This window comes from Platalea leucorodia (assembly GCF_965183815.1).
Source record: "Platalea leucorodia genome assembly, chromosome: 20".
In the NCBI taxonomy this organism is placed as follows: Eukaryota; Metazoa; Chordata; class Aves; order Pelecaniformes; family Threskiornithidae; genus Platalea; species Platalea leucorodia.
In genome coordinates this window covers 8,609,773-8,636,349 of record NC_138842.1, presented here as the reverse complement: position 1 = coordinate 8,636,349, position 26,577 = coordinate 8,609,773, and the positions used below count along the sequence as shown (strand labels likewise).

Sequence of the window (26,577 nt, the reverse complement as noted above, 5' to 3'; positions counted from 1 at the left end):
GTTTCCCACGTGCATACGTTAACGCTGAGCAATAAATGCAACGGCGCTGTGCGAACGGCTGCCTCGTACCCGTGTTTTAGCAGAAGAGGAGCTGGGGCTACCTCCCTCCTGCAAAGCACAGGCAGGAACAGCAGGCCACAGCAACCGCTCCGGTCAGGGTTTTAAACACATCTGAGCACAGGGGAAAGAGGTTTTCTGCACACAGCTGGGTCCAGCCCTCCACAAAGCCCTGTCCCCGGGTCCCAGGTCCCTGAGCATCCTTTCCTACGAGCGGCTGCGCACCCCCTGCGCAGTCTGACCACCCAGCAGACGCTTGCACCCATGCGCGCACCTCGCGGCAGCACAACAAAACCTCCCCAGAGCTCCAGACGCAACGCACTTATCCCTATAAAGGCTCTGAAAAACAGGAACGCAACTATCAGCGCAGGCTGGGATTTGCGAATGATTGGTAACTCATCGCTCTTGGCCTCCCGAGCATCCAAACACTCCTGACAAGGGTATTTATCCCCTGGGAAGCTTCCCTTAAAGCTGAAACGGTGGCCAAGTACCATCACATTGGTCAAATTTCGGCGCACGTGGCTTGAGAAACCAAGAGCGACCCGTGAGCGGTGCAAGGATGCTGGGTTTAACCACAGAGGCGGGTTGCGCTCCTCCTTCCACCATCATCACCGTTACGAGCTCAGCAAAACCAGACCAAAATAAGTCAGCGGCAAACATCCAAAGCCAAAAGCCATTGGGGGAGGTTTCCCTTGCAAATGCCATACGCAGACTTCAACGCAAGTACAAAACCGTTTCCGAGCGTTCAGCAGAAAACGCAGCAACTTACCTTAATCAAATTAAAGTCAAGAAATGGATGCAGGAACCACAAAGGGTTAAGCTCTCCGTTGGGCAAAAGGTTACAAAGGCAGCCTAAATATTAAAGTTGTGCCTAAGCGAAGGAGGGAAAGGGAGGGCCACGTACCGGTGTGCGTCTGCCTGTGCGTCTCCAGGGCGTCTTCCTTCGAGAACTGGGCGCCGCACTGATCGCAGACCAGGGCTTTGGCGCCCGCTGGGGAGAGAAAGGGGAGAGGAGGGTTACTCGAGGGACGCCCGCCCAAACCTGCGCGGGGGCCGTCGCTGCGGCCACCGGTATCGTTCGAACCGCAGGACCTGTGCGACGGCAGGGTTTTGCGTTTTATAGCCCCTGTGCAGCCACGAAAAACAGCTGCCTTGCTTACCCCCGTGGTCCCATTCCTTGCACGTAACAGCACAACGCACGACAAAGAGTTGCTTCGCAGGAAAAAAATATTTTTTTTTTAAATTTTTTTTTTTTTGTTAAATCATTAAACATCAATGTGTTTCACTGGCATTGTGACCCATCTAATTGTAATCGGTTTCCCGCCCCTTCCCATCGCAGCTGCCGTTGCCGGTACCCGAGGATGCGTCCGGTCAGACGCGGCCAGAAGGGCACCATCGAGCGAGAAGCTCAGAGGTGCCTTCGACTATCGGAGCGAGATGTGGTATCAGGAGGAATCCTTAGACAATCGCTATCAACACGTGCCGCTAGCTCGGGTGAGGAAAAAACCAGGATGCCCGGCAGCAGTTAAGCAGCTTCCAGATAAGACCAGATTAACGATACACACCACGTCTGAAGCATTGCTGCCGGGACAAAGCTGGGGACCCATTTCTTAGATTTCGAGGTCTGATTCATCTGTCGCGAGGAGCCGAGCGTGACAGAGCGGCCTTCGAGGGGGGGGGGCATCGCTCCGCAGCGTGCCGAGCCGCCCACTTCCAGGGCTCCAGACAGCGTCTCCCGTCCCCGCCCCGAGCCCCCCACCCCACCGTCAGGGTGGGATTCGGAGAAAGGTGCACAGAGAAGGTGACGGGGAGAGAGGGAGGCATCATGAGATGCATTAAAAAGAGAATTCCTTTGCCTTTAAATTGTCTCGGTAACGGCTGGCTCGCAGGCAGAAATATTTGGCAGCGGCGAAATTAAAAGTGATAAATTTTCTCGCCAAGCGTTGATCGATAATAGAGGTCTCATCTGTTAATCAATACGACAGTCTGCCTGTTTACTGTGCATATGTTGTTCTCCGCCGCCCTCGCCGCGATGTCAAGTTTGCATTCAAAACAACCCGAGTGTGCATGGGCCACACGGCCGCTCGCCAAGGGAGACGCTCAAAAAAAAGGGCTTTGGGGCGACGCGAGGAGGGCGGCAGGGCGGCTCCCCCGGCTCGTGCCGCCGGCCGAAAGAGCTGCTTTCGGGGATGCGGAGCATCGCACGGGCGCTGCCGGCGATCCCCTCCCTTCACCACCCACGGCAGGGAGAGGAGTGCGGCGTAAAGGGTGCCGAGACCACCCGGGATGGGGAGAAGCTGCCGGAGCAGCGAGGGGACGGGGATCGATAGGGCAGCGGCCGCCGGCTGCCCTCCACCCGGCTCGGTGGTGCGGGCGATGCGCAGCCGGCAGTTGCCAAGGCAATGACTCTCCATCGCCACTCGAAGCTCTCCCACGCCCCACCGCTGCAAAGCGCGATCCACGAGGATGCAGCAACCCGCTGCAGCAACAGGTCCTCCCCGGGCAGAGCCGTCTGCCGGCGCTGGCCCCCTCCCCGCCGCGACGCACCGCCGATGCCGGGGGGATGCTGCGCGCAGGGGGGTCGCTGCATCCACAGGGTGCGAAGCGACGGGGTCATGCTAAACAGGGGGTTTGCTTTTCCCTGCCCCGTTCCTGCGCGGGGACGCGCGCCCCGCGATTGCCGCTGGTGCCCCGTGCCCCCGGGAGGCGAGGGGGGCAGGACCGGGGCGAAGGGGCAGCGGGAGCCTGCAGAGCGGCCCTGCGGAGGCACGGCAAGGAAGGGCAGAGGCGGCCAGCATCTGGCCGGGGGGCGGGCGGGGGGGCCAGAAAAAATTCCTGGTGAGGCGAAAATAAACAGGGCGAACGCCGGGAGGAGCCGGGCGCGCTCGCTTACATAAGGAAGCACAGCGTGTACCAAAACAGCGGACCCAAAAAAAGCCGGAGCTGTCAGAACAATGAGTACAGACGCGGGGCATTTTACAGCAGGCGCTGCCGTACAGTTTTATTTACAGTACCTCTTATCAGCGCGGGAACAGCACGCCGCCTGCCAATTTCCAAAGGCCAGGACTGCGTGTTCTTTCCCTCAAGTAGATGTGTACTCCAGGCGGGGGAATTTTTTTCTTTTTTTTTTTTTTTTTTCTCATCAGCAAAACAAAAACTGATACGGAGCCAGGATTCCTGTAATGTACACACGCTCGCGGAGAGGGGAGGAGGAGGGGGAGGGAGGGCGGCGATTGAATATGTAAATAGTTCAAGGTTAATTTTACTATGTGAGTCACCGGGAAAAATGTCATCCAACATCTGAGCTTATTATAACAGGGCTCAGAAAAAAACCACCCCGGCTCGATGTTTGTTATTAAAGGGAGCAGGACGTATTTGAAAACAGCACATCCAGAGCCCGTGTCAGGGCCTTCTTCTCTCCCTCTCGCTTTTTTCCCGTGCTTTAAACGACGCCCAGAGAAACGATTCGCCTCCCCAAAGACCCACAGGAGTTTGGGGAAGGTATTTTTAGCGAGCGCCTCGTATCGCCTACAGTATATAGATATCTCCGGATGATCTCCCCGACGGGACGGGACTCCGCGTGCTGCCAAGTATCGGCCGCGTTTCGGCGCGAGCCTCGCAGTTGGCACCAACCTCCCTGCCGTACATTTATATCCGTGCGAGTGAATTTATAGCTCCTGCCTAATAAAGGTCCCTGCCGCGAGAGGCTGGTGCGAACGGACGAGGAGCCGCCGCTTTTTCCGTCCGGCGCTATCTGCACAGTCATCGCCGTCCCCCCTCGGCAAGGTCAGCGCTGCCCCCGAAGCCAAGCGATAAGGAGGGGCAGGCCTCGGCTTATTTAATTTCCAAATGCAAGGGGCCAGCCCGACGCTGGCCAGGACGGGCAGCGTTGTCAGGGCTTAAAGCAGCTCTTGGAAACGGGCTGCTCGGAAGGGTCACGGCGAGCATCCCCAGCGAGCGAGCTCGGCTTGGGCGGGCGCGGGCAGGGGCTGCCGGCTGCCTCCCCGCAAGCCAGGCTCAGCCGGGTGGGTCTCAGCCCAGAGCTCCTCTAGTTTTAGCTGCTATCCTCCCAACAGTACCTCCCAACGCCCATTCACTTTAATTACTTTATTGGGGACGAGAAATAGGCTCTCCGGTTTTAGCGCTTAGGATGGTAGGAAGCAGTAAAATGTCCGGAACCGGCCATGAGTGCCGCTGCTTTGCCCGCCTGCGCCGCGGCCCCACCCTTCCCGGCGGGGCTGCAGCCCCTCGACGGCTCCGGTCTCCCACCCTCTCCCCGCAGAGGAGCGCGGCGGAGGGGTCAGGCGCAGCAAACGCCGCCTTCCCCTTCCCCAGCAACCGCACCATTTGCTAAACCACCGTTTTCCTGCGCCCGCATCCCCATCCCCGGCTGCGAGAGAAACTTGCCCGGGGCTGCGGGCCCGGGGGCTGCGGGGAGCGGTGCTCCGCAAACACAAGCGGTAGCCCAGGAAAAAATAAGGGAAAAGGAAAAAGAGGAGCCACGAGCATCCTCCAGAGGAGGAGAAGGACGGGAAATCGGTGATTTCCCAGGCCGCGCGGGGAGGAGGCCAGTGGGGGAGGACGGGCCGGCGGCAGCAGCGCCCCGGCCCTTCCCACCGCGGTTTCGGCACACGGCCCCGCCGGTACGATGCGACATCTATTCCCCTCTCTCCCCCAGCACAGGGGATTAATACAAATTTGGGACTCTGCATCATTAACAGGCTGTAATTGACAAGAAGGGGGGGGGAAATATGGATTAAAAAAAATTGCCAAGTAAATTTATGCACTGTCGTCGCTTTACTACCTAATTAATTCAGTAATTTCAAAAACAATTTTATTTATGTTCCATTTACCACATCAAAAGTGCAAAGAAAAAAAGCACCAAACCACAGTGATGCTAAAATAATACCTCAAGGCATCTATTTTTAATCAGGGGAAAAAAAAAAAAGGCAAAAAAAAAAAAAAAAGAGCCGGCCCGGGTTTCTATACAATCTCTGTCGGGCAGACCACCAACTCGGGAGAGCGAAGCAGCCGAGCCCTCTGCGAGTGCCTTCCTGGCTGCCGAAAACAGAGCTTGTCAAAAAAAAACAAATCCATAATGGCCTGAGGCTCCTCTCCAATCTATTTTCTGCTCAGCTGGTTTTAAATGAAGTTATTATGAGTCATTAAAACACCCGCAAGCCTGTGGAAGTCAGCCAATTACAATTTTAAATTTAGCCTGTTCTCTACCCCATTCTCTTGTTTTCTTCTTTTGCCCACATCAAGCTGCTTTTTGATTTTTATTATTGCTGTTATGATTATTTCCCTTCTCCCCTGTTTCACCCAAGTGGAAGAGACAGTCGTGACAATCTCCGCACTAAAAAAACGTACCGGAGAAACCCAAGAAGGGCCAAAAAAAGACTGCGCTGCAGAGCAGGCTTGGATTTAGGGAGGCAAATGGCTTTGCCTCCCTTTTTCCCAAAGTGCCATCAAAAGGCAATAATTGAATATAAGAAAAAAAGTGAGGCGCAGGCGTCGGGAGGTGAGGAGGGACTCCTGAGCCGAGCGCGAACGCCAGCCGACGCCAGCCGACAGGACGAGCTCAGCCCGCGCCCGCCGCTTCGCCATCGCCCCCGCCTTCCCCGCCGCTTGGAGGGGAAAGCGGCCGGGGGGAGCCGGGGGTGTCGGTGGCTCTCCCGGCCGCACGCCACGAGCGTCGCCCGAGCGAGCCCGGACCACGGGCGGCTCTCGTGGGAAGGATGCCCCGGCGGCACCTCAGGGGCCGCCCCGAGAGGCTCGGGAAAGCACCTGGAATGATGGAGCGGGGGCTCGGGGGCGGGCGAGGCGGGGAGAGCCGCCGCCGCCATCGTCACCCAATCTGCGCCAGCCGGCGCCACCGACCTCCGTGCCGCGCGGCGATGGGTACAGCGGGGGGTATTTTCATATTAAAAAAAACGTGAAAAAGCCAGATTTTTAGCTCAGGAGCAAAAAAAGGCAGGTTCTTATACAATTCCCCCTTTGCCTCCGCCCTGCGAGTGCTGCTCTCTCCGGCAGCCTCCTCTCGGTGGGGAAAAAATGACAGACCCCATCCAAAGCCCCGGCAGCCCCGCGCGGCGAGCAAGCACGGAGCGTACTGCACAGCCCATAAAACTCCAAACAGCCTCCAGACACTCCTGCAATCGTCCTCCATCAAAACACTTTGTCTTGCATACAGAAATGCGGCGGGGCGCCGCGCGGAATACCAAATCAGCCCGTGACGGTGCGGGGAGGCGGCTCCTTGGCAACCGGGGGGGCTTCACAGCCGCGCCGCTCGACAGGAAACAAAATCTGTCAAGCCTGTTGGGCAAATGATAAACATTAGCGGTATTAAAAAAAAAACCAACACAAAAGCTGCGTAAATGGCTGGCGAGCGTGAGGGGAGGGATGGGAAAGGACGGGGGGCTCTCGCCCCGTTGTCCCCCCCATCCCAGGCAGGGGAGAGGGGTCCCCAACGCCGCGACCTCGGGGGAAGTTTGGGAAGTTTCCCCCATCCAGCAGAAAGCTGGGGGAAGCGGGTGGCGACGGCCACGTACGTTCAGCGGTAACGACGCAGACGGATGCGCGTTGGGCGCAGGGAGCGGCGCGGGGTCCTGGCGCCTCGCTCCCCCCCCCACCTGCGATAACGGGGGGCGGCCGACGGAGGGGAGCGGGGAGAGGAGGCGGTGGCGGGTGAAAAATAACTGTATTTCATCAGGTAAGGGCGGAGGGGGGGGAGAAAGCAGCTGGCTCTGACCCAACGGCCGGGTCCAGGAACCCAGCCAAAACAGGAGCTAAAAAGCAAACCATATTCTTCTGGTCTCAGCTCAGGCTCTCGAGGCAGAGAGGCTGGGGAGGAGGGGGGGGCGAGAGAAATGTATTTTTCATCAGCCAGTGTATAATTTATAAACAGCATTAAACAGTTTTTGTTTTCTTTCTTCCTCTCCCCCGTGTGCGCGGCTTGGCCGGCAGTCAAGCCTGCATTAATTTCTGCTGTGGGTACAGTGTGTTCTTGGATGCACATCTGCGGATGATCATAAACGCGGGAACGCTGGCAGAACATCCAGACCTGCCGGCAGGCCGCTGACATCACCCGGGACCGAGCGCGGGACGCCGGCCAGCCGGGGCGGGGGGGCGGAGGCGTCCCTGGGGAGCCGCCGCGGGGACCGGCCGGGGGCGAGGGGGCCAGAGCCGCCCTCGCCCCCACCTCCGGTGCATCGCCGCCCGCGGGAGAGGACGCTGAGCGCACGGGGGAGAAGAGGCGACGCTCCTTAGGGAGGCGGGCGGTGGCGGGATGAGCCCCCTCCCCCGAAAACGGGTGGGGGGGAGGCGAGGGGTGCCCTTCCCTCCCTCCACCCCAGGTGGACCACCGTCCCCGCCGGCACGTTGCGTCCTGCTCCCCGAGCACCCCCTGCTCCCCCAGCACCGCCTGTCCCACCACCCAACCGCACCTCGGTGTCTTCTCCCCCCAGCTGCCTGCGCGCTGCCCACGAGCATCCCCGCGCGCTGCCCACGAGCATCCCGGTGCGCTGTCGGCGCTCGCCCCCGTTCGCAGCCCGGAGAAGGCCATCCCCACGCAGAGGCTCCTGCCGGATGGAGAGCAAAGCAAGCGGGCAGAAAGGCACAAATCTGCCTTCCTCCCTCTCCCAGGGAGGAAAACCACATCAAACCGGGTGATTTGGCAACCGCCATCCCAGGATGCGAGCGAGCGTGCCCACCGAAAACCAGCTGCAGCGAGGATGCCCGTGAAGCCCGCGGCGGGGCTGGGACCGGCCTCCCCAGGTCCAATCGATGGCACTTCTCAACTGTATCACCGACGAGCCGGGTGTCCCACCCGGCTTTCCCCGGCAATTCATTTTTCTGGGAGAGGGGCAACTCTCAATGTCATATTTACAGGTTTTTGAGAGCGTGGCTGCAGTCAGGAGCAGGTGGTGCCAGGCAGCACGTAGGGAAAGGCTTTGCGCAGCATTAAGGGCTTTATATTTACGCTTTATATTGGAGTGTAAACATGCAGCCGAGTATTTACCTTGCACATGCAAGGCTGCTGCGATAACGCCGCCGAGCACCCGTGGTGTCGCGGGGGCACCGCAGCCCGCCCTAGGGCCGGTCCCCAATTCCTTCCCTGATTTAAATGCGCCTTTACCATCAGGCATCTCCCACAAACGCTGGGTTAGGGAACTCGGAGATGCCAGCTCCTGTTAAACCCAGCGTTTGCTGCCTTCGGCATCGAGGGCTGCTGGGGGGGGGAGCTGCTGGGGGGACAGAAGCTGTCCCACCGCGACGCTCTCCCACGGGGCAACCTCTCAATTAAATACATCGTCCATTGGCACGGAGGCAAGCCGCCCCCGGAGCACCGCTGCGCGGAAAACAAGCCCTCACGCTGCCGCTCCGGCACAACCTCGCTTCATCCCGGGCTGGCGGAGGGGGGAGGCGAGGGGAGAGGTGCAAAGGTCTCCTGCTTTAATAAATAACAGCGCTGGAATTCGCGGCGGCTGTTTGCGAGAGCAGGGCAGAGCTCTCCCCGCCCCCCCGCCCTCGCCGGATTTAAAAAAAAAAAAAAATAATAATTAATCCTGTGCGATGACAAGCTTGGCTCGGCGTTCACTGTACATACTGTACCCACAAAGCTGGCCGCCCGCCAGGGATGGGCCGGGAGCCAAAGCGACCATAACAAACATGAGCCACGCACGCCAGCGCCGGAGGGGGGGACCAGCATCCCGTGCCCCAGCGCTGGATGGGGCGGGGGGGCACAGCATCCCGCACCCCGGTGCTGGGGGGACCAGCACCCCGCACCCCAGCATCGGGGGGGGACACCAGCATCCCGGGGACCAGCCCCAGCAGCCACCGCTGCCTGTGGGCACCCTGCGGAGCCGGCGCCTGTCCTGAAAAGCAGCAAGGTGGGGATGGGGTCGGGGCCACCTCCAACGCCCCGAAAAGCAGAACCCGCCGCCTGGCCAGAAGGAGCGCGGGGACGGCAGCCCGCGCGGCTCCCTCGGGTACGGGCAAGGCACATCCCTGCCCCGTGCCCCTCGGCGTGGACAAGGGGTGGAGGGGGGAAAAGAAATATGAATGTCGGGAAAAAAAATAGATAAAAATATATACAATATAATATAGCTTCCTTGCAAAGCTACCCACCAGCGCAGCTTTGGCTGCAGTACCTGCCACCCCAAGCGATTTTCCCTCAAACGAGCGGGACGAGGACTCCCACCTGCGTTCGAGCAAAGGGCTCTGGTGGCCACCAGCGTTTTTTTTACACTAACCCCCCAGCTGTATAAGGGGCTGCAGGCCCAACAGGAACATCAGCCTACACTGACTTGCGGAGCACAAGTCTTCCCACCGGCACAGCGCTCCAGCCCTTCCCTATCTATTTAATTAAAGGGCCTGCAACACGTGAACCTGCTAGTTAGATTCATTAGGCAGAGAACGCCTAATTCCGCAGCAGTTTTGCTAATGAAACTGCGGCGGGCTCCCGTATGCGAGGAACACGGTGCTGGGATGCGCGCGGGAGCCAAAGCGAAGGCGATGCTCACGCTCCGAGCAGGGCTGGACAGCAAGCAGCCGCGCAGTACGGGGAGTTTGTTATTCCGAGCTGCTTAGCCCAGAACATATTTCCCCAATTAAGGAACTGAAAACAAACTCCAAAAACGAAAATTTAAATAAATCAAATTACTGGGCACTGGAGAACAAGTTTGCAACGTGCCGCCCTGGGAAGGGTACAGGCAGCTCCGCGCGCGTCTCCCTGGACGAGACGCGTGAGCCAGGCGGCGGCAGCATCCCTGGGCGGGCACAGAGAGCATCCCCCCGCCCCATCCCGCCCGAGCATCCCCCTTCCAACCCACCTGAGTGAGCCAGTAAGTGCATTCGCAGCCGCAAGCTGTCCAGGAACCGCTTCCCGCACAGCTCGCATCCGTAAGTCTTCATCCCGCTGTGCAGCTTCCTAGGGGAGAACAGAGAGGGGTCAGTCCTCCTGCGCGCGGGGAAAGGTTATCCAAAACGACGCTGGGAAACCTCCCCGTATTTCACGCAACCCGCGCGATGCCCGAAATCGGTTCCGGTTCGAGAAGCCCTCTAGGAAGGGCATGAACGGGAGGTCCTGTGTGACGCCCCAGGACTGGGGAGATTACCTTCTCCCATTTAATGCTTGTTATCATTACTAAAGTTGGATTCTTTTAATAAAGCCAATAAATCTGAACTCTAGAGTTAACGCAAAGTATGTGTTGGCAAACTTCTTCCCTATGCAGCGAGTGCTTTTGAAAAAGGGTACTGTACTCCAAAAAAAAAAAAAATTAAGAGGTTGTTTGTATGCCTTTCTAACCGAATCCCAATTTCCATCCAAATTCAGCGTGACACAAATCATAAGCAAGAAACTCAACCACCAGCTAGCAAACAGGAAACATGCCACTCACCATTTCCTGGCACCAGGAGGCACGAGCTCAGCTACGCCCGGCCTTGCGCAACCTCCCGACCGCAGCGGCAGAGCCGCAGCCCCCATCCCGCACCACGCCGAGGGGCCGAGCAGCCCCCGGCGCCCCGGGGTGGGGCCCGGGTACCCGCACGGCATCTCCCTGCCTTTGCCATCGCGGGCAGCGGATGCTGGGCTGGGCCACGATGGCCAACCCCGCCTTCTCTCTGCCGCGGAGATGCTGATGCTCCGTCTTCGGGTAGGAAGCGACCCGCAGCAGACTGGAGCTCCCTATCAAACGGAATAACCTCTAACAGGCAGCATTTGCACAGACCTGGGCGGGAGTGCTGTCCGAGCCTGCGACAGCCAACCAACCAACCAACCTCCGTCTCGCTCCCGGAGCTGCCATCGCCACCCAGGGGCGACCCCTCCCAAAGCCGTTCCCCCCTTTAGGGCCGGCCGCTGCCCAGCCCCACGCCACCTGCCCGCGGAGGAGCACCCCAAGGCTCGTTCCCCCCAAACAGCCGCCGCAAGCGCGTGGAGGGCCACCACGCAGCACCCGAAACGCCTGGAACGGGTCCCCGTTGCTTTATTTCACCACGTCAGCTGGTGACAAATGGATGCTTTTGCAAAGCAACCCCGCTCTGCGCTCGACAGCGGCGTTGATAGAAAGCCCCCAAGTCACAGACGCTTCCAGCCAAGTGTGCTGGCTGCTGCCCGCGAGCCACGCCTCGGTTAACGCGAACCGCTCGTACCGAGGGCCGGGGAGGGCTCGCGACAGGAGCACGTGCAAAGTTTCAAAATCGGATGCTGTAAACAGAGAAGTATTTGTATGTGTTTGAGGAGTAACACGGCAAATCGCTGCGTGCCGACCTCTGGTCGCATCCACCATTTATCATCACTCTGCAACAAGACGAGGGTATTTTTATTGCCTTGTTGCCAAAGACAAAACAGAAACGGTCTTGTCCGGGGCTGGATGCCGAACCCTCCTCCCTCTGCCGCTCCCACGGGAGGGCCCGGCCCCGGCCGCGCAGGGCCGCAAGGACCGCTCGCCTTCTGCGCACGGGCTGGGGTGGGGGGAGATCCAGCTTTGCCTGAGCTTTATTTCCTTCCCCCAGCGTGAGTTTTACTGGCACGAAGCTGTTGCTCCGCCGAGCCCTGGCCAGAGCATCCCTCGCAGCTGCGGGGAGCCCGGAGCCCCAACGCGTCCCCTGCCCCGCGGCGCACAGAGTCCAAGCATGCAACGCAGCCGGCCCCGCATCCCGCCCCGCATCCCGCTTTGCGGGGATGCTGAACGGCAACGCCGGAAGCGCCGGACGGCAGGAGGAGACCCCGTGATGTTCGACGGCCAGCAAACGCCGCGGAGCAGAAAGGGAGCGGAGAGGAAAACAGCAGGAGTTGGTTTCAACTCTCAACTTTGCTGTATAATGTAATTATTAATCAGGCTTGTCCTGAATTCACTGTGTCATAGCGGAGGATTAAGAGTCACGCACGAATTCAGGCCAAGAAGGTTTACAATCCAAAGGATTTATCCGCCTTGCAAAAATAAATAAAACACCAGCCTCCTGACAGACTTCTGCTGCCAAGAAGTCAGCTAAATAAGTGACAACCTTCTCATTTTGCATTTTTAATTAGGGACATGCCTGTCACACTTCCCTGGCTCGGGCTGAGCTCGCTTCTGCCCTTAGCGCCGGGTTTAAGCCACTTTGTTAGGAGGAGCACAGCATCCTCTATGCCAACGTCGTGGCGCTTGCCTCTCTGAGGCTAGAACGCCTTTTCAGTGAATTAAAGTGTAATTGGTTAATTAGTTTGAGTAAAACTTGGAATTTTTTTTTTTTTTACAGTGAGTCTAAAGAAACAGAGCAGAAACAAAAAGACAAGCTTCCTTTCTCTGCATCGCCCAAGCCCATAGAAATAATAGCAAACCCAACCTTGCTCCCCGCACGGATCCCCAAAAGCCAGGGCAACCCGGGCCAAATCGAGACCACCTTCCCGCAGCAATTTATTGTCAGCCCTGTACCGGCGCGACGGACGACAGCCCTCGATGCCAAGCACGGTCCCAGACAAGGGCGCGTGGATAAGACCTCCTCTCCCAGCAAGGAGAGGGGAAAAGGGGGGAGCAAGGAGCCCCCGATCTCGCTGGTGCCGGGGCTCCCTGGCAATCCGCACCTCCATCCAACTCGGGCGCTGCCGTTTCCCCCCGTCGCGTGACCTCCGCGTTGTTTTAAGGCGCCGGGGCGCTCACCGAGTCCTTTATTTGCAATATCTCTATCAAGAAATTTCAGCGGCAACAAAAGTTTTCCATTCGGCGCCTGCTTATAGGACGATCTTATCGCTCGCCATCTTGCGCGGTCCCTTTCAACAAGGTCTTAAAGCGCTTTATCTGCTCGGTTTCCCGGTAGCAAAATATGATTGAAATGTTCTATTTCTGCTCGCCGGATTAAGGAGATGTTGCAAAACTGCACAAAAACCTGGCAGATGTAAGCAAGGTATTACGGCTGCTCAGGCTGTTAAGATCTGAGGGGAAAGATCAATATGTGCTTCTGAAGTTGTGCCTCTAGAAAGGGGCGGGGGGAGAAGTTAAGGACGGTAAAATACATCGCTTCTTGGCGACGCTGCCCAAACTGGAGCGCAAAAAGATAAACCGCGCTTTATTATTTCAATCTGATGCTGAAACTACACTTCACGTACTCCCTTTCTCCTGCAAGGTCCCTACGAGCAACTCGGCCAAGAAGATGCTTGTGGGATGGTGAGCAGCGGCAATTGGGAACAGCACCTTTTTTTTTTTTTTTCCTTTAAAAGACGGTTTTCCTCTGTCGCTGCTGCTCGATGCAGCGCTCGAGGCACACAGAAACACGAAGCTGGCCGAAGCCACCGGGTTGCGAGGCATCGCTGGAGGATGCTCCGGCGCGGAGGTCTGCCAGGGCGGCGAGGATGCTTGCGGTGGGGCGTCCCGGGGCCGGGGCCAACCTTCCCGAGTGAGCCCTGGTGAAGGGCTCTCCGGGCGGGATATAAACCGACCGCGGGGCGATACCCCCTCCCCACCTAGCGCCGGCAAACAAAAGCCGGGCGGGAGGCTGGCCCCTCGCAAGCTGCCGGTAATTAAAAAGGCCTGTAAATGCCCCGCAAAAAGCACTTCAAAGGGACGGCGACTCCAGCGAGACCGCGCGGTGTAAAAATTATGAGTTTTCCCCCCAGGGTGCTTTGTGTGAAAAGGCCGGATCGGTGGCAAACGCCACTGCCCGCTCCCAGAGGACGCGGGGGCTCAGCGGAGCATCCCCAGGGGCGCGGGTACCAGCACAGCCCCGGTACCTGAAGGCCACCACGAGCCAAGCCCTGCTCCAAAACCCGCACAAAACCGCCTCCTGCTATTTTTACTTAAGGAGCTCTGGCTGCCCGGCCCCTCCCGGCCACCTCTTTTGGGAAGCGGGAGGAGACCCCCTCCCCTCCCCTCCCCGCCGAGCGAGATGCATGGCTTTTGGCCGTTTGATTACTTTTAAGTGTATGTTTTTCCCCTCAAACAGAGTGAATACAATGGTTAGGAAATTTGACAGAAAACTATTCCGAGCCATTTATTGCCTTAATGCGCACCTTTGTCCAACAGGCAGTTTTGACAGGAGCGATAAATTCCAAATTTATGTCAACAGAGCATATGTTGAACACCTCATTTCTGAGCTAAAGCGGCATGCTGCCCCATAAATCACCCTTCTGTTTGAAATGAAAGTAGATTACGGGCCCGTGTTATTGAGCAGTTAGAGCCATACTCGTATAAATCAGAACTTTTAACTCCAGGCGATCCGTTCTGCAATTAACTAAAGGGCACTTTGTCATCTCTGGGCTGGGTGCAGCTTGGCAGGGCGACCGGCTACCGGTGAAAGGCAAAAAGCCCCCGATTGCCAGGGAAAGGCTCCGGCGTGGCAGAGCTTTGCTCGAGACCTGTTGAATCGGCGACCGCCGAGGCGACGCCCGGAGCAGAGTGCTTCCCGGGCAGGAATACGCAGCCCTGGGCGGGAACGCGCGGCTCTGCGCCGCTGCCGCGCAGCCCGGCCTGGGGAGACCAACGCCAGCGGCCTTTGGGGGTCTGCGCATCACTGCCCGCATCCCCCCCGATCCGTATTTTGGCAGCTGGGTCAAACACTGCGGGGGAATTGTGAGGCCGGCATGACATAAGCAAAACCTCAGAGTCCTAATAAGTTAAAAGCGAGACAAAAATACGCATTAGTGCGACGTTAAGAGCCTCGCGCCGACTTGAAAGCGAAAGGCGCAGGAAGAAACCCGTCCTCGTGACTCTCGCAGTGGCTTTGCTTGCACCTCCCGATGGCCGAGCAACAGGTCAGGACCCTCGTCCTGCCGCGTGCCCCGGGGACGCGGAGCCGGGAGGATGCCGCAGGGGCCGGGCGTCGGCGCGGAGGGGCTGCGGCAGGCGCGCGTGCGAGGGGGCAGGTTACCGCCCGCGGGAGCAGCAGCGCTATAAAAAGATTCAGACGCTAAGTATTTCCTTTCCTATAAAATATTCATTGCCGCGCGCGCGAGCCAGGGAGCAGAAACCTCCAGCGGTTCTAACTTTGTGCCGCAGCAATAACAGAGTTTTATAGGAGCCTTCTGATTTTATTTATACCGGGCTATAACTGCGGTGCCCTCTCAGAGGGGCGGCTGCCGGCCGGTACGTCCCCACCGCGGTGCTCACGATGCACCGGCGCCGAACACCGGGCGGGCAAGCCGGACCGGCGCGGCTTCGCATCCCCAGTGCGAGTGGGTTAAATAATTCCCAAAAAACCCTCCCCGCCGCCTGATTTCCACCCGCGCCTCCCCCGCCCAGGTAAATCGATATGAAAATCAATTCATCCCCTGATCTATTTTATCAAGATAGAGGCGGCGGTGCCACAACTCATTTGCAGCGGGGATCTCGCGGAAAGCCAAGGTCAGAGGGCAGCAAGCCGTCTGCAAAAACCACGTTGTACATCCTCCGATAAGAGTTTGACATCCGCGCGGCGGAGAGGGCGATTTTCCCCCCGACGCGGTTATTTACGACGCCCGGTGACGTCGGACCGCTCGAGCTGCTCGCGCCGGCCGCGGGCCGCGGTGCTGGGCAGCCTCGGCTCCTGCACAGCCACCGCTCTGCCCTCATCTCCCAGCCCGGCGGATTAAAATAGCAGGGAGAGCTATTAAGGGCACGGGGAAGGGGGGAAGGGAGCCGAGACCTTCCTTTCGGTTTAATAAATTAAGAAGGGGAAAAAAAAAAACCAAAGCAAAACCTGCCCCCAACCACCACTGCTCCTAAAAAAAATTTAAATAAATCTTACAGAAGCTGGAAATAAAGATTTTACTATTTCTGAAGTTTAAAAAAAAAGGGGGGGGAGGGGACAGCTATCAATAGAGAGCACTAGAACTCCCTGCCTGTACAATATTTATATTTACCATGAGCTAATTCATGAGCTTTAACCAGATGCTCTGCCCTGACATCATTTCACCAGGATGCCAAAGCTTCCCCTTTCCAAAAAAGCTGAGGTTTTGCCTCACCATACAGAAAACCCAAGCACAAAACGCCAAAAGCACGCTCTAAATCTTTTATTTAGACTCTGCCCATAAACAAATGCTGATAAATGCTGCAAAAGGGCAGCAGCTCTCCGAATTCCCCGTCTGCCCGGGCACAGCATGCGCGGGCACCGGCGGCTCCGAACAGCCCCCCGGAGCACTGCGCGTTTCCAGGCCTGTGGGCTGGGAGAAGAGGAACCGGCCACAGCAAATAGGGCAGCATAGACATCATTATTAATTTTATTTAATTTATTCCAACGCCCTGGGTTCAGCGCTATTCGTTCACTAATCCCTAGTGCATGGGATTGCCCGGGACGGAGCCTTACCCCCCCCAGCACTCCCTTTGGGCCTCCCCGCCTGCCCGAGGGAGGGGGTCCGTGGGGCACGCGCTGGATGGGGTGAGCGCGGATGGGAAGCCATCGGATTTATCTGGGGTGGCAGAGCCGGCAGCGGGAAACACCTCCCGTCCGTCGCAGCAGGACCACACGGGCACAGGCGCTGCCCCAGCGCCAGACCCGGGCGGATCTGCCCACCTTGGCTTTCAGAAGGGAATCTGGGATGCAGCCGCGGCGCGATGCTGCCTGTACCAAAGGCGCACCGAGCGACGGTCCCGGGTGGCAGCAGCTGCTGCTGCCCAGGGGAGGCCCCTGCACCTCTGCTGCACCGCCGCCGACACTCGAGACCGATGCAAAAAGTGCCAAAACATCACGCCTCCATCGGCGGGCTGGAGCGCGGGCACCAAGGGGTTAACGCATCGCAACGCATGCAGCCCGCTTAGAATAACCGGCGCTAATTCGGCCGTCCAAAATCATCATCCCCATTCTTCGGGCATCTGGCGACACTGACGCACTGCACACGAAGAGAAGAGCGTTTGCTTCCCTGGGCGGCGCCGACCCTGCGGGGCCGCGCTGGGCATCGCACCCGCCGCGGCTGCTCCGCTCAGCAGCCACGACGTGGGTGTCAGAGGCGTCAGGCAGAGCGCTGGGGGGACTTATTCTCAAAAATAATACCAAGTTTTGACAAAAAAGCAAAGTGACCTTAGCGCTGAGTACATCTGCGGCAGCAGCGGCGTGATTATTCAGATGCTTTGATTCCTAATTCAGAAATAATAAGCGGTTCACGGATTCCAAGTTTAAAAATATATTCATCATCTGGTTTCCTTAGCAGCACGTGTGCCGTTGGAGCACCAGCGCGGTCCACAAACGCCGAAGCACCGGCCTCGGCCGCTCGCTCCTCCTGACCTTAAGGGGTGGTTGGGACACGGGGAAAGCGCCCGGCACGGCGCACCGGATGCTTTCCGGGGAGGTGCTGGGGGGGGTCCCGGGACGGCCCAGGCAGCGCCGTCCCGGTGCTCCCTGGGGAAGAGGAAGCCTGCAGCTCCCGGGGCCCCGAAGAGATGGCGAAAGTCGTCAGGGAGCCAAAACTGGGGAGACAGAGGAACGTGGAGATGCTAACGGGATGCCAGAGCAAAGAACAACTTCAGTAAGGGGGAGAATTTTAGGGTATGGGGATTTTTTTTTAATTTCTACTCTCTTCAGTGACCCGACCGCAGGGATGAGGCTGGACAGGCGTCAGCAACAGCGTGGTACCCACGGGGCTGCCAGAGGGATGAGCTGGGATGAGCCCGGGAGCCACTTCCCTGCGCTGAGCTCATCTTCGGGGAGCGGGAGCAGCCTCCGCTGGGCAGCGGGCGGGAGGGGACATCCCCGTGTCCCCCTCCGATGACCTTACATCAGCGCTACGCTCACTTTCATCTTCCCAGCGAATTCTGCACAGCATCCTCTTCTCCCACGAGTCCCAGTCCCGTTTCTTCCCCCGTGTCTACTCCTCGGAGGGTGCCCATATTCCCACCCCTCGCCTCCTTACGGAGAGGCGGATGCTGGTGCCCCCCTCCCTGGTGCGCCCCTGGTTTCTGCGCCCCTCTCCCCCCGCTTCGCCCCGGCCCGGCTGGGAACTGCAGCCGGGAACGGGCACAAATCACAGGCAAACGCCGTCTTTCCAGCGAGGGGCCCAGTTCCGAGGAGTTTTATAAGGTAATCAAATATGCAAGAGATTCAACAAACTAATTTCAAGCACACACCTGGGGTCCTCTGATAATCTCAGTTGTGCCTATACAGCGCAAGGATTAAAATTTCATAGAGTCATGATTTCATCAGTTGCTAAACTACAAAGGATTAATTAACAGCCAGGGAAGAGCTCCTGGCTTGGAAATACAGTCTTAAGCAAAATATCTATCTCTGCTCTCCAGATGTCAGCACACAGACGAATAAAGCGCTTTGATGAAAACACTTTCGTATTATTAGCGACTCCCAAATATCCTGTTTTTGCGGCTAGAATGAAGGACACCCAGTTGCAATCTGCCGCCACCCGGCTCCGTGTGTCGTCGCACACCCTCCCGCAGGGCTGTTTCAGGCTGCGGGCTCCTGGGATGCGACCCTTGGGTGCACGACCGGGCTTCACGCCCGTGTTTTGGGCATCGGCGGAGATGCCTCCCTCGGTCAGGGGACGGGAAGAACCCCAAGCGCTCCCCTCTGCAGCGGGGCATGCAGGAGCCCGGCCGGGGGGGCTTTTTGCTGCCCTGCAAACCATCTGCCCTTGGCTCACCGACTCCCGGAGAGCCTCCCAAAGCGTTCCTCCCGCCAGCTGCGCTTGGAAAGTTTGGGAAGGACGCAAGGGGACCGACCTGCCAGAGCCAGGGCGAGAGCTGCCCGGAGTCCCCCCTTTCAGTACCTGTTCGCACGTGCCGTAACACCCTCCCCGCCTGGGGAGGAAGGCTAGCGACTGCCAAAGTCTCCTCCCGCAAACAAGCAGACCCTACGTTTCTTCTTAGAGCGTTTTGCAGGTGCGGGGGCCAAGGGATAACGCTTGCCTCCACGTAAAACCCTGCCAAGCGCCGGGGCTGAACCTCTCAAACGCACGCGTCGGTGCCACCGACAACGGGCGAGGGCTGCAGCTTCGGCGGCGCGGGCAGAGAGCAGCAGCGGGTCCCCCCTCCTTCCCCGGGAAGATGAATTAGGGAGCTGTCAGCGAGGGACAGCCGCAGCAGTTGTGTTGCTGTAAAGGGGCAGTGGAAGTGTCTTTGATTAATGAAACCGTAATGCTCAGCTGTTACACAGCCCTTCTTCGGCAGAGAGATGCCCTCAGACAGGCTGAAAACACCGCGCTCTGCAAGGATTCTCCAGAAAGACTTCTCCTGCCCTCCACCAGTGCCGCTGCCTTCGCCCGGGTCCGCAGCGCTTCCTCGGGAGCTCCCGGGGCTGACAAAGAACTAATTATTTCCAATTAGAAGCCGGGAGATGAACATTATGCACCTTGTCAAGCCAGTAAATTAACGTATCTGAACTGTGCCGGGCTTTGGTGAGAGCCCAAAGTGCCGAGGGCAAGGAGGTGGCAGCGAGAGGAGCGACTCGGAGGCGCCGCAGCCCAGGGACGGCGAGCCGGGCGCACCAAGCCCCGGCATGGCGGGGTGTTCGTCCGGTGTCGGCATCAATAACCGGCATCCAGCCGGGCGGCACCACTGCAGGGCTCCTGCGGCGGGTCCTGCACCGGGCCGAGGGGGTACGGGCGCTACTGCCGGTCAGCGCGGCGGCACCGATGCGTCTGGCTGATTTTTGGTTTGCGTGGGCTGGGGTTACTGGGCAGGAGGGGAGCCTGGGCGCTGGGTCGCAACCCGAAAGCCCCAAGGTAGCAGCTGCCCCCCCTGCAAACGCACGAGTGAGAAACATATTCCAGAACCTCTTGAAAGTGCCAAGCGTCCTCCCGGGATGCTCCGACAATGGCAAAGACCAGGATCCCCGGCAAGGTGGGGACAGCCGTCCCAGCGAACAACGAGCGCCTTCACCCAGGCTGCTTGTGCAAATCGCCCAGTTTGCCACCCAGGTTCCCAAGGCGGAGACACAAAATGCTTCTTATCAGCAGTTCATCGGCGCGATTTACTACTGCTACAAACAAGGGAGGCGCAAGCGGCGTGGGGGAGAGCGCAGCACGGTCGGAGCCGGGCAGCGTCCGTGTGGACGGCTGGGATGGAGGGGGGAACCAGGGCTTGGACCGAGGCCGTCGCTGCCCATCCACCAGCACAACCCTCCTATGGAAAACATATTGTTTGGGAAGGCCTATGGAAGCGGGAGGTGTCAAAAGAGCTCGCGCAGCCCGAGAGCCGGCGGAGCTGTCAGCGCGGCACGGCACGCGGGGCCGCCTGCATCGCGTTCGCGGCGTCCGAGTTGGCTTCGCTCCCGAAACCGCACAAACATCTGCGCGGAGGGGAGCGAGCCGCTGGCTGAAATCACGCTGGAAACTTGTCATCTCATGGAAGAACAACGTGGGCAGATGTCGCTGGCTGCAGGCAGGCTGCAGGCAGGCTGAGGGCAGCGCCGTGCCCCAGGGCCCCGCACTGGGGGACGGGGGGCACGGACCGGCAACTCTCTCCTTCATTTTTTTACTTTCCGCATCAGTTTAAACGCTGGTGCATTAATAGGAAGCGCGCTGCCTTCAGCTCTGTCGTAATTAGTTTTGCTCAGCCTACAACATGTTTTGCTGCAGAATAAATAAATACCTTCCGGACGAGCCAAGTTATGAGCGGGACGCCAGCCCTGACGGCACGCTCCGCTCCCCCCGGCCCCGGCCAAAAGTACGCAGCGTCCCGGACCGAGGAGCCCGGGCGTTGCTGAGCCGTCCCGGCACTTCGGGACCTCTCCAAGGAGGCTTGCTCACAATTAATACATTTATGATCAGCCTCGCCCCCCACCCCAACGTGCACAACAGGTTCCATGCAAATTCGGGAGCTTTTAAATTATACCGTTAATGAAAGCAAATAAAGGCAGTTAAAAGGCAATTTGCTCAATTGGTGTTAATATTTAAGCACAGCATGTGTAAAAACAAGATCGCAGAATTCGGTTTTTCCGCGAGAAGACTTTTGGCCCCGGCTTTCCCGCGGAAAGGATGGAGCGCAGCTGGCGAGCGCCGTGCGCAGGGCCGGGTCTCGGGGCCCCCGGCAGCGAGGCTTTTTGGTAAGGAGACGTCCCGCATTCGCCCCAGCACCTCCCCGAGAGCCGGTGAGGCCGGTGATTCCTCCTCTGCCGAGGGGTGCAATCGCAATCCCCCCAAGCCCCCTGTGACGCCAGGAGTGGGGGAGGCTTCCCAGGGCATCCCTGCATCCCCCGGCACCTCCCTGCTGAGCTCGGGGGAAAAGCGTGGGGCGGGCACGGGGACGATGCAAGCCCCGCGCATCCCCTGCTCCCAGGGGACTCCAATCACCCATGGCAACTTGGCCGGGGCAGGCAGAGGAGCTGCCGGCAGCACGCCGAGCACCGCACACCCAGCGTGTCCCGGCTCAGCACGTCACCGCAGCCACACGTAAAACTAACACCTAAACACGCTGGGAACGCGGCAGCTGCTGCGCAAGCGAGAAGCGGGGAGAAAATCGCCGGCCGGCCCAAGGTACCACGGGCACCCGAAGGAGAGCATCCCGGCTGAGCACGCCCCGGGTTGCCACTTCCCACGCGGGGATGCGGTGGTGTGCCGTAACGGTAACAAATTCTTAAAGATAAACGGTAACAGCGCTCTGGCATCAAATTAACGCAGGCAAAAGCAGCGATCTTCGTTTCCCTTCGTCAGACAGGGAGCTGGTCCGTCGGTGCAGAAAGCCAAGTTTTACGTTTCGCAACACAAAGGCAAGGACACAGCTAAAGAACCGCGGCGGCTCCTCCGGTTTCTAAAGCACAATTACGGCCAGCAGAACCGCGGCTAACGCTTGCCCCTCAATTAAGCCCGACTCCTGGCAATGCCCCGTTCGGCGGGTTCTGATGCTTTCGCATAAATTCGCTTTCAAAACAGGAGCCGCCGGTGAATGAGACCTCGATTTCTAATGGTTGGAAATATTTTGTACACTCTGCTGCTCCCTCTGTACCCCTTTGTCGGGGCCAAGGTCTGCAGGCTAAAGCGGGTACCAAAAGACCATCTGTAGCTCCCGTCTTTACAGAGAAGTTTAAATAGGGGGATGAATGAGCACAGGAATTAATGAATGATAAAGCCGTATGGTCTCAGTCAGCCTCCTACGCCTGCATGTGGCATTCAAACCCTCCCAGCCTTCTGCCACAAAGAGAGGTTTCTAAGCTACAAAAAAAGGGGGGTGGGGGGACGGGGGTGGTGTGCGTGCAGGTTTTTAACAACAAACCCCGCGACTCGCCTCGAAGTTCCCACCAGGTTTCCCTGCTCCACTCCGGAGGAAAGGCACGCGTTAATGCAAAAAAACGGGGGGTTGCCCCAGAGCCGGCTGCAAAACCCCCTCGGAGAGCAAGAGAAGTCCAGAAGGGTCGGCGCCGGGGCTCGCCAGGGCTAACGGGCCGGCTGCGCCTGGGGCAGCGGTCCCAGCGAGGGCTTCGCGCCAGCGAGGGCAGCCGGGCGCCGGACCCGGCGTGCCGCCATCCCCCTTGCCAGCCTTTGGTGCGGCCCCCACCCCATCCATTTGGTGCAGACCAAAGATGCCCGGTCAAAGCCAACAAACCTTGAAAGGCCCCAAGGGGTGTTTTCAGCGAGGGGTCGCGGCGAGGGTGCGCTCGGCGCCCGGAAGCACATCCATTGTAAAGCAGCTCCATAAACATAAAGGTAAAAAATAGAAACGCGAGCCTAGCGTGGGTTTGAGAACGCTTGCAGAAATGAAACCTGCTCGCCAGTGCTGCAGAAGAGCGAACCCCCGTCCCTCCACCCCGGCCCGCTGAGCAGCACGGCATCCCCGAGCGGCCAGGGCAGACCTGGCCGGCGCCCACGCCGCACCGGGCCGGCGCCACTGCCGACCCGCTCGCTCCGGCCTTGGGAGAGGAGATGCCACAGGTCACGGCACGGCCGGCCGGAGATTAACAGGTGACATCCAGGGAAAGACAAGGACGCGGATGGAATCGCCGACGTTGCAAAAGGAGGGCTCCCACCAGCCCCAAAATGCTAATGAGGTAAAGCCGGGACCAAACACCCCAAATATTCTCGACTCTTATTCAAGAATCGGGGCTGCTGGGGGGGATGGTTTCTCTCCAAAATAACCCGCAAGAGGCTAACGGGGAGGCGAAGGAAGCACAGCGCAACACTGGAACGCTACTTTTATTTGAAGAGCTGTCATGTGTAAAGCATTAGCGTTTTTGAAATTGCATTCTCGAGTTAATTAAATGGACAATCTTTTAGACATAAAAAGTGAAAGCGAGCAATTAAAAGCTAGGCAAAGAGAAAGTGCCTTTTCGGAGCTGGGCGCTACCCCTCTGCGCTCACTCCTCCCGGCTCGAGGGAGCCGGCGTCCAGGCGAGCCGCCGCAGCGCCCGGGGAGCCGGTCTGCACCGCCTCAAGCCTCACCCGCGGGATTCAGCGTCACAAAGCCCCGCGCCCGGGCGATGCGCCGAGCCATCCCGTGGGTCCCTCCGCCCCCTCCCGAAGCGCCCGCGGAAACCCTGCGCGCTCAATTCACGGTTTTCCTACGTGTAGGGACGTTCCCTGCCTCACGACGGTGTGAAAACCCGCAGTAGTTATCTTTGCTGCAGCAACACGCCGACCTTCAGATTTTAGGCGGGAGGTAAAGTTCACTATCGATTGGGCCCGCCGTAATCTGTTTATAATTACTATTATCTCCGAGTTAATCTTCTGAGAGGTCAACAGTTTTACAAAAATCTTGCAAGCCGTGTCTTTTCCCTCCCAACTTCATATCTGGGTCAAAAGGTCAATTACTGCAGCTTGCTAACTTGAGATTTAAGGAAAAAAAACGTACGCTCCCATCCGTCCCAAAGCCCCGCTGGTGCGGGGGGGGGGATGCGGGCAGGCGCCGACCCTCGGCGCGGGCAAACCGCCCAAGCCGCGGGAGGGCCTGGGCTCTGAAGCCAAGGGGAAGAGTTTTCTCAGCTCGGGGCTAGTCCCAGTCCATTAGCTGAACCGGGCTTAGCCGCTTAGAGGGTGGGAGCCTCCGCTGCCGAGGGGCGTGGGGCACCCCGCGCACCGGGGTGCAGCCAACGGGTCCTCAGCGCTGCGCTGGCAACCACCCCGGCACGCGGGCCCGGCGCCGCTGGCTCGCGTGGCACGGCGCTCCCAAGATGCCAACGCTCTCCTGTAAAGCATCGGGCATTTAGGCAGCCGTCTCCCTTCCCGGGCGCCCGGAATGAGTATTTAAACCGCCGGGCTCCGCTCCTGTACCTGCTCTGGGGAGGGGACAAAGGGAAGCGGAGCAGAAACCCGCAGGGGGGCCGGGAGAAGCCCCGAAGATGGATGAAGACGCGACCTGATCTCTCATCCCACCAGCCTCCCCGTGCTCCGTATCATCAAATATCATCGCTCGCGTTATTTTACCCCCCCAAGATGGGATGCTGCCGGGCGGCTTCGGGCAGTGCCGCCATGCACCGCCACGCTCGGGGAGCAAAAAAATCCCTAGGTGCTGTTGCCCCCTCTCCTGCGAGCGCAGGCTGGGTTTCAGGGGGAGGCGAGCCTCCCAAGCGCAGCCCGGGCACGCGGAGCATTGCTCAACTGCTCTGCAGGCAGGTGTCATAAACAAGCAGGCACATGGCAAACATATCGATTTCCCGGAGCTTATCGCGCAGCAACCAGTGCTCAGTTACCAGGCTACTTTAATATGTAATTTACTGCGAGAAGGGAGAGCGGGGCTGAGGGCGGCTGCAATATTTGCCGTGGGATGGCCGGGGAGGTTGAAGGCGAGCGGAGGGCTCGGCTGCGCCGTGCCGCAGGCGAGCGGGAGGGGAGGTACGGTGACTCTTGCCTCTAGCCGTCCTTAGTATTTTCCAACTATTAAAAAAAACCCCTCGCCGCTGCGACGGCGTGTTTACACAGATGCTATTAATCTTCTTCTGCAACTGTTTACGCTATGAAAATATAGTCTCAGCTGCCCGGGCTCTCCATCTCCTTAATTTAAATTCAGATGCTTAATTTCTGTCAAAACAGAGCCCACCGAAATTACCTCCATCCATTTCTGGTGCTCGACTTGCCTTGTCACCCGCGAGCCGCCCGGCAGAGCGGGGAGGGAAGCCGGGCGGGAGAGGCCGCCTTTCGAGGGCTCTTCTCCTCCAGCCTACCTGGGACCAGCCGCGAAAGCAAAGACCAAAGTCAGACTGTTTCATACGCCCAGCCCGAGATACCGCTGCTGTCCGGCACCCGGTTGCCTCCCTTGGACCGGCAAAACGCGTCGGGCAGAGGGGACGCTTGCCCCAACTCAGCCCCTGCAGCCCAAGAGCAAAGCCAGGAGGCAATCGCCCTCCCGGAGGCACTGCAGCATCCGAACCATCGCCACCTGCACCGTGGCTGCCCTGGCGAACAGAAACCAGGCCACCATCCATCAGGCGATGGAAACACAACCATTTCTTTACGTATTTCACAAGCAAGCCGCCTTCCCAGCCCGCGAGCAGAGTTTCGGCGGGGGAAGGAGCCGTCCTCTCCCTCCTGGCACCTCCGGCCACGTCCCACGTGCGAGGGCGTTTCGCAGAGGCGGCGGCGCTCAAGGGAATCCTGGCACCTACGGGAAGGTTGCATTTTCGGAGCAGAAGATTTTAGAGATCCTCTTTATACAGTGCCTCTCAGTAGATCTTTTGGAATTTACAAGATAAATACTGGTAATTTGATTCTTATCTTCTTCAAATCCAATTGTAAGGCAATTCTGTGTAAAGGACACTAATTATAGCCCGCGGGGAAAGAAAAGGTAACCCATCAGTGAGAATACACTTAAAACGTTTAAAGGGGTATGGGACACTGAAAAGTTGAATAGATTTCAAATGTGCTCTTGTACCAACAATAATTTGTTGGGTGAAAATGATTCTCTGCGCCGTTCCCGCTCCCTGCCACGCGCTTTTGGCGATCGGCTCCGAGCCGCGCTGCAAACACCGGCAGGCGGCTTTGCAGCCGCTTTGCTGGTGCTGTGGGTCCCTGCAGCTCTCTTGGAGGCAGCCCAGTCGTCAGAGAGCGAGGCCGAGAGACAGCGATGCCAGGGATAACCCCATCGCTCTGCCCAGACAGACGTGTTGCCTTCCACCCTTACTTCCCTGGCGTTGTTTACTAACGAAAAGGCACAAGTTTATACGCGCAGGGGAGTGTGATGAGCAACATACACCCAGTGGAGCAAAACTGCTACTCCTTAGCCCAAATATTATGTGTTGTCCAAACCACACACCTAAACACGGGCCACGCTGGCTCTGAAACGCAACCGGGGGCCAAGAGCCCCCCGCCTGCTCCGGCCACCCAGCGGCTCCCTGTTTACTGCTAAGAGCATCCTGAGGAGGACGGTGGGGAGACCGCGCCGGCCACCGCCGCGCGACACGGTCCGAACGTTACGGCACCTATAAAATAATAAAACCCCGGCCCCGGGACGCAGAGCCAGGATGTGGCAGAAGATGACGCAGGAAGAATCAAAGGCATTTGGCAATCCAAACGGGGTCTTGTTTAACGAGCGCCGCCACGGGCTGTCGCCCTACAGAGCCCCCCCGGCCCCAGAGAGGGGCTGGTACCCAGAGCACGAGCAGCCGCGGCTGCCGCACCTCGACAGGCAAGAGCGGAGCTGCTAGTCGGGCTGAACAACCAGGACCGGCACGGCTCATGATTTATTCATTCTGGGGGAGGGA

At 58.7% G+C, this 26,577-nt stretch overlaps 1 protein-coding gene across 2 annotated transcripts in view; it reads right to left on the bottom strand.

Moving 5' to 3' along the window:
* Positions 1-26,577, bottom strand: part of ZBTB16 (zinc finger and BTB domain containing 16) — a 62,583-nt gene that overhangs the window by 21,386 nt on the left and 14,620 nt on the right. For both annotated transcript variants that reach the window (XM_082330639.1, XM_082330640.1), the window contains exons 3-4: positions 9,891-9,988; positions 962-1,048 (exon numbers count right to left, since the gene is read on the bottom strand). In XM_082330639.1, the coding sequence (XP_082186765.1) occupies positions 962-1,048; positions 9,891-9,988 (185 nt within the window). The remainder of the gene's footprint in view (positions 1-961; positions 1,049-9,890; positions 9,989-26,577) is intronic.